Source organism: Ctenocephalides felis, unplaced genomic scaffold, assembly GCF_003426905.1.
Source record: "Ctenocephalides felis isolate EL2017-DRISC unplaced genomic scaffold, ASM342690v1 CF-g0.4_SCAFFOLD_01886, whole genome shotgun sequence".
In the NCBI taxonomy this organism is placed as follows: domain Eukaryota; kingdom Metazoa; phylum Arthropoda; class Insecta; order Siphonaptera; family Pulicidae; genus Ctenocephalides; species Ctenocephalides felis.
In genome coordinates this window covers 131,445,552-131,454,037 of record NW_020538040.1, presented here as the reverse complement: position 1 = coordinate 131,454,037, position 8,486 = coordinate 131,445,552, and the positions used below count along the sequence as shown (strand labels likewise).

The 8,486-nt window shown below is 28.5% G+C and overlaps 2 protein-coding genes across 2 annotated transcripts in view; one reads left to right on the top strand and one right to left on the bottom strand.

Moving 5' to 3' along the window:
- Window positions 1–3,301: 3,301 nt before the first annotated feature.
- On the top strand, window positions 3,302–4,371 carry LOC113375907 (cyclin N-terminal domain-containing protein 1-like). The gene is made up of 4 exons (XM_026615848.1): window positions 3,302–3,574; window positions 3,634–3,788; window positions 4,108–4,266; window positions 4,326–4,371. Exons 1-4 carry the CDS (start codon window positions 3,302–3,304, stop codon window positions 4,369–4,371), a joined length of 633 nt encoding a protein of 210 aa, XP_026471633.1.
- A 3,531-nt stretch (window positions 4,372–7,902) lies between these two features.
- Window positions 7,903–8,486, bottom strand: part of LOC113376610 (forkhead box protein P1) — an 81,431-nt gene continuing 80,847 nt past the window's right edge. The window contains exon 13 of the mRNA XM_026616595.1: window positions 7,903–8,466. Within this exon, the coding sequence (XP_026472380.1) occupies window positions 8,262–8,466 (205 nt within the window). The 3' untranslated portion in view covers window positions 7,903–8,261. The remainder of the gene's footprint in view (window positions 8,467–8,486) is intronic.

The following is an 8,486-nucleotide window of genomic DNA, read 5'->3' as shown; positions in this document are numbered from 1 at the left end:
TAGGGCCCTAATATTTTAGTATGATCTAGAAGACTATGGTAACTACCGTCAAATAAATAATCATAAAAATCGTCGATTCTTTTTTAAACTTTATTACAAGAAAACGGCCCGGCCGATCTCTACCAAAAACTAATCAGCACGATTCCCAATCAATATCTTTCGAACGGTTTTTGAATTTTCAAAATCAATTCAGAATTGCGGGCTAAAATGTAGACAAAAAATTTTTCACTTTTTTGCGATTTATAAAAAAACGGCTTGGCCGATCGTCGCACAAAACTGACAAACAATAGTCCTCATAGAGATACATCGAGTTTATTTTATTTTTAATCTTCATTTTCAATAGCAATCAAAATACATGACTATTCTATGAGCTATTTGGCTTATGTCATTCACTCACACACATACACACACTTTCAAACACACATATAAATTTATCGGATCAATATTACAATCATATTTAGAGAATCACTTCAAGATACATCGAGTGGCTTTTAATTTTTTTTAAATCGGTCCAGCCGTTTTTGAGAAAACGTCGATTTACGGCAAAAAATCTGTTCACACACACACACACACATGCTTTTTTCAAATTTGGTCTCATTCGATTCAAAATGGCTTGAAACGTCGAGAAAACATAAAATTAGCGATTCGGATTTTTTGATGAAAACATAAACTTCTCCTTCGGGAAGTTAATAAGAACAGTTGGCTGGAGCTATTATGGAAATTTATATATACAGTTGGCTATTTATAATAGGTGTTATTAGTGTTTAAAAAGCACAATTTTTGTGTAAAAGTGGCATACGTATTTATTAACTTTGCTTTTTTATGTTCTTCATGGTCCATTCTAATTGTTAAGCACGTTGTTGTAACAAAGTTGATAACATCATGATAATGCTGGACAAATTGCTGAAAATAACTTGATCTAAAAAAATGTGCAAGTCCCAAGTTATTCAACTTCTGGAGAATCATGCTATCATATAAATTTTTCATCCGAAGGATATATATAGATATCCACGATTTTTGATATCGATTAATGTCGAATACTGACAAAGCATTCATTTATTTAATCCATAAATACATTAAATTCTAATATTATCTAGGATTTAATCTATCTTTACGTTTCTAGGCGGCACATTTACTCTCACAACACAAAGCATTATTTGACATTTTTTTACCTTTATTTGTAAATTTGTACTCTTGTTTATTGTTTTTATTCACACATTTTTTGACCAATAAGTTGTGATATGTTATATGTATAATTATTAGAAATATGCAAAATATGTTAAAACGTACATTTACTAAATACAATTCAAATAAATGTTTTTTACCCGAGAAATGTATGTTGACTAGCAGTCCACGTAATATAGGTCTATGACTAAACATAATATTGAACTGTCAAGTCGTCATAGCGCGGTTCACAGCATAGATAAATAAGCATAAAACAGTAGCGCGGTTCACAGATAAAATAAAAACATAAATGGCGCGATGTTTATTTATCTATGGTTCGCTACAAATGGTTGGTGCCGCGTGCTGGCTGGTGAACCAGGCATAGAAAAAAGAGTATACCAGTATAAAGTATAGTGGTACCAGGAAACCTTCTTTACTTTATACTCTTATTTTATCTATGCGGGCAATTAATTGAGTTTTGGATAAGAGTTTTGGCATTATATAAGCAAGAAAACTATCCGACAACTTCCCGTACCGTAATTAAAAATCTTGGTACGGAACCAAAAAAAAAAAAAAACGCAAAAAGTGTGAAATTTAAAATCTCTATAAAATATCTGATAATTTGATGTGCTTAAGTCCAATAAACATTTTTGACCGCCGAATGACATTTTTTTAACTTATTTTTATTGAGAGTCCATAGCCGCTGCACCTGCCTTCCCAAAAATTTAATCAGTTTTTCATCTTTTTAATACAAGTGAAATGTTTTTTGAATTATTAAAATCGAACGCTCCGTTCTCTTAAAAACTGAGTTACCGATTTTGGCACTTTTTGCCCTGTATCTTCGGAACGGCTAGACCTGCTTTCGCCAAAAGCTAATCAGCACGTCTCCTTATCAATACAAATCGAATGTTTTTCAAATTATTCAAATCGGTTGAGCGATGTTTCCGAACATGCACACAAACACATACATTTTTTTAAGGAATGCCGAAATATTCCGAAACCTTTAAAACGTAAAGATATATAAAAAATTTCATTTTCGATTTTTTTGCGATTACTATAACTTACCCCACGGGAAGTTAATAATTTGGAAGCGTTTTTTTTAATCACATTAGTTACAGGGTTGGACCAACCAATCCCACTCGCGAGTTTGTTTATTAACAAATATGGCTGCTCCTCAGTAAGTGAAATTTTACTGTAAAACATTGTGATAACAATTTTCGTTGTTAATTACTTATAATTGCATGTATATCTTCATTTGTATACTTACTTCTTCATTGTTAAAAAATTTTAATTAATTTTTTTCATTCAGCGGCGTCATTGACCATTTCTAGTAAGTATTGACAGTTTGCAACCGACTCAGTCACACTTTATTTTTGAAAATTTAGGTGTTCACATGTTGTTTGGTTAGGAGTTCAAGTATACTTGAAATACGTTAATTTAAATCACTTTTTTCGTGTATTTTGTACAAGGTATCATTTTATCACAATTGTCGTGTAATTGTTACTTAAAGTTTAGCGCAAAATGCTGCTGTCTGTGGATTCGCAAGTTTTGAAACCGATTTGTTATCAAATGGATTTTGTATAGATTGAGTATTAGAAATATCATAGTATAACCTATGTATATATACTGTATTTAATTTATATTTGTAAATTTGTACTTTTGTTTATTGTTTTCTGCACACATTTTTTCACTAATAAGTTGTAATATGTTATTACCAATTCTACAGGTATAAATATTAGAAATATGTTAAAATGTACATTTACCAAGTACATTTCAAAGAAATGTATGTTACCAAGCAACGATATCAGTTTTTGCAAATTTCATTGCTTCACGAGAAGTATAGTGATTTGGATACACACGACATTCATCGTAATGAATATTGCATTCAAATCTATGTCTATTATGTGATATAATATATATATATATATATATATATATATATACCATTTGCAGTAATATCGAATTTTGCACTGTAGAAAGATAGAAAGTCACAATGGATAACCCCTGCGAAGAAGTAAGAAAACACTGTTGCCTTCCCACGAAAGTTATTGAGTTTATTATCTATAACTGTGAGCAAAACAATTTATCGCTCACTGAACGATACTTAACTATAGACATTTGTAAAATCTTCATTCACATGCTATTTTTTGACGTCGAAGAGATACATGATAAAAAATCATTGACGGATAAAGAATGGGAGGACAAATGGGATAAGTTGTCCACAGGTTTCTGTGAAAATTTGCATTTGAGGATAATGTCTTGTATAGAACTTGCTACAAAGATGAATTCTAGAAAGCATCACATTAAACCAAAGCATATTCAAGCTTATCTCCTCAAGTTTGGTTTACATTACACGTTAGAAACCATTGTTCGATCCACATATCTTGTATTTAAAGTTATTCGTTTTCAGGTAAGAAAATAGTTGATAATTATTTATTGATAATTTTCAAATATTATGTTTATTTTCAGGTTCCTTTACATCACATGACGACAATTGGTAATGTAGAACTTCTATTAGCACAATGTACTGGCTCTTTAGATACAGAGATTTCACTAAGACTCACTACAATAACTGGGAACATCGTAAAATTCGTGTATTTACGCGAAGTTGACTTTTATAAAAGGTAATAATATATTTGACACTTAAAATGTATATAATTTTTCAATATTAGTAAAACCTTTTAAAACTAGAATGATGCACCTAACATGCACATTTAATGCACCATTCTTTAGAAAATTTAATAAAAAATGAATATTGAAACTTATTGAAATGAAAAAAATAAAACTACATATTGTCTGTCAAAATCCACCACAGATTGGATTTACTACATATGTCTACAGTAGACTTTTCTGTAAATATTCATAATCGACTATATTTAAAAGTAAAAAATATAAATTTTCTTACATTTACTATTTGCTATTTACCTTACTATATATTTTCAGAATGTTGGACCATATATCGTCTGAAACACCTTCTTCAAAGAACAAAAGTGAAAAGGAGATTTTTGGAGACATTAGATTACTATTACCCCCCGCAATTATATACAGCTGTGCAAAATTCATGCATATCAATCAAAGACTCTGTGATGATTTGCTATCGAAGTTGGTTGCAAAAACCAATGTCCTTAAACAGAATATAATTGTGTTATTTACAATTTTAGAGAAAATGATACAGGAATAGGTCCTATAAATTTTATGCCTTTATGAGTGACATTTTGTTAAACTTGTTATATCTGTGATGTTAATATAATAATATAATTTTAAGTTACAAATTATGAAGAAGACATAATATTATTATAAGTATTTATTTTTAATATTTTTATAATAATATATACACACTTCCATACCTAAGGACTATCTATCGATCACGTAAACATTTCTATGCTTAATATACAATCACACTTTATAAAAGAATACTATATATGTACAATATGTGATATTATATCCAAGGATTATGGCAATGTGCTCATTACATAATGGGTTGTACTCAACATTAACATTGAAGCAAGATCTTCAATGCCGAGTATATTTCTGTTCCAGGTAATCATATATCAATCTAGAGATATGGATGTTTCATTTATAATACTATTAAAAATACCTTCGGGTGTAAACAAACCTATTTCATAAAATATAATTACTGATTGCATGGCTTGATACATACTTCAATATGTAATGGCAACAAATTTGTCCATTTTAAGTACAAATGGGCAGCTTAATACTGTAAAGATAGCTATTACAATTACAATAAATTGTCTATGTTCTGCAAAAATAACATATTCAAGTGACATGATTTTTATTAACAGTCTCCTAGAAAATCTTCAGGGTCATACCTGTTTGAATATATGAAATTTTTGTCTCTAGAACTACAGACTTATGTATTTCACAATACATTGTTAGAAAAAGCTGCTATATAAAGAACAATACAAACTTAGAAATAAACATTCTTAACTAATAATCAATAAATCAAAAAAGAAAGAACCCATAAACTCAAATTGTTGTATAAAATAAAATGGATCAGAATTATAACACACCCACATAGTAACTCCGCACTTGCTAGTACAATATATAACAATAATAATTTCTTCAGTTAACACATCTTTTTTAAATAATGCTTATCCGAAAAATGGGACCATTCGATTAATAAATTATATACATAAACCAAAAAAGCATCATATTTTAAAATTGTTAGTTCTGAAATATATGTATGAAAGATTTTGTTACTGGAGGTAATTATAAATGGAGTAGAACTCAACTAAGTTTAAGATACGGCAGTAACTAATGATTACAAATCAATTTATTACCTATAAATTTTAAATAATTTCCATTCACGTTGGACAATTGAGATATATTTAAAATATACTATAACATTCATTGCAAATGCTTGTCTCATTATTTAATAACCACTTCAAATTTGAATGATAGAATGTGCAATTTACAGTTTTTCTTGTTAGGATAATATATTTATCTAATTAATTTTTTTTCTTAAATTGAGACATTGAAATTAGAAATTTGATTAGATATATGTATAGTGTATAAATATTATTGATATGGACACGTTACCCTCTGAAGTATTTCACACAATTCACACATAGGGAAATATTTACAATTTTAAAATTTAATATCCATATATATATATATATATATATATATATATATATATATATACATACATATATTATAGAATGCACATAAAGAATATACATATTTATATGGATGTATGTTATTATAATCTCAACAATATAAAATGATATATACTATTCAATTATTGACATACCTGTAAAACCTCTTAAATCTTACAATTCATCGAATGAAAAAGATAAAATTGTTAAAATATACATATTTGTTGAAAAATAAGCCATTACAAATGTAAATAAAAAAAAATATAATAAACAAATATATTAAACAAACAAACTACATAGTAATTACTAATTTAGACTGCCAAAAAACTAAAAACATCATTCAAAGGTGTATACTAATTATGGTACGTTTGACCAAAAATTGTCAAAAAGACAATTCATCAACTACAATAATTTTTGAAAAATAAATACTATTCAGGACAATTTAACAATAGAATTCAGAACATAATTCAAGGGATATACTTTATAAGTTTAAATTTCTTTATATTTTTTTTATCTATATATGCTGTTGTAAAATCTGTTTTGGCTTTTCTGTGTTTATCTTTTTTCATGGACAGTATAATAATCTTCGATTTATGTTACTTAGTTTCCGAAACAAATATATATGATGTAAAAATACATCCATACAAATATATATATATATATATATATATATATATATATATATATATAAATGTGCATATATATGTATGTAAATATGAATATATTAAATTGGAAGTATCATGTGTCTATTGAATTAAAATGAAGTTGGCTTAGCCACTTATAGAGCTAAAAGATCAGATCACTATTTTCCCATTCATTCACTAAAATTGGAGCACCAATGTTATTTATTATTATATTTATTAAAAATTATTGATCCTTATTCCGAGAAAAGTCTCTCAATAAGCGAATTATATTCAATATAAATTATATAGATCTATTTCACTTAAATTATTAATCTTGAAATAAACAATATTTCTCCGTCTTCTTTCATATGACACATAATATGTTGAAACGAGTATAAATTGTTTAAAGTAAATTCTGTACATATATATAAAACACTTTCTACTTCAACACAATTAAAAATAATTTGATCTTCACATGATATCTCTCGATGAAATATATTTCATGTTTTGAATAATCAATACAACTTTCCTATAACATTGCAACAGATTATATCATCATTGAATAGGGAAATTTCAAAATGTTTTGCAACAACACTTCAGCAATAGTAAATATATATATATATATATATATATATATATATATATATATAAATATACCTATTCACCTTGTTTCTGAACTCGTACATTACAGACTATAAATTAAATATGGATGTAAATCTGGATCAATCTCAATTACTAAAATTTAATCGCATTTGAAGATCAAAATAAATTTACTTGTGCCGATAGCATAATTAAATTCTATATTATATAAAATTATCTTGCAACATAATAAATATACCTTTATGTTTTAAAGACGTAATTGAAATGATCTAATACTAGAACACAAAGTACATATTTCGACCTCATATTTTAATAAAATTTTCAACTTTACAACAAATATATTGGCAATGATATGACAAATTAACGAAACGATCATATTATTATGTCTTGTTACTGTCACGTGGCATTCGAATTGCACGATAATACATCAGTCTTATAAAATACGCAACTTGGACAATTAATTGTCTATAGTGCGTGTCGACATTTAAATATTGCCAGTCGCTTTGCAAGTAAAGTTTTTCTTAAATTCTCATACGCTACTTTCTATATATATTTATATTCAAAATCATAAAGATTATTTAAAAAATAATCTAAATGAGCCAACAGAGCTTTAACCGGGAGCGAGATATGTAGGAAACGTTCAAGGCTTCGAGGCAATACTATAATCCAGTATAAACATGAAAATTGACAAAATACTAAATTCTTCTTATTGGTATCAATCGATTTCATAATTGGACAGTAGTTGACATAGATACTTAACATGAAGTGAAAATTATGTGAGATTTCATATATTTGCCCAGTGACGTCCAATAAAATGTAGTGCACCGCTAATCTAGAAATTCTTTTGTAAGACATTTCTATTATTCAGTGACAATTTGTGTTCTTGACCTGTCAATCATGTTTTAGATATTTTATAATTGGTCAGTAGCAAACAATGTGCATACCAATTTCTACGTTTGGTAATGGTAGAAAAATGCCATTTGAAAATTGACTTTATAGAACAATTTCTATGTGGAGAAAAGTAAAGCCAAACTTATATAAAACAAGTAAATATATTTTATTGATATTTGATGATCGCCTTCTTCGTTCCCTATGAGATCTCAATTAAAAAACTATAAAACATATAAGATATTCCATCTGCCACTAATGCAGTGTAGCGGATCTTGATTAAATGAGCTGTTTCGTGTATTCAATAGCGAATACCCCATCTATCCTGTGCTTGGACCGCATTAAGTGTTATTTGCTCCATGGACCACTAAGGCGTATTATCCTCAGGGTGTGTGTGCTGCTGCTGTTGGTGCCTATGCATCAAATTCTGTTGCTGCTCCATCGCAGCTAAATTTTCGGCAAGCTCTGCGTCATGTTCATAATCGGCTTCTGCTTCCGCGGCCGCTTCTCGCATTTCCGCTTCGCGATCTAGGCCTTCTTGTTTGATTTGAAGAGAACCGTTCAGCGGTGACCTGAGGGATGAACGATTGTT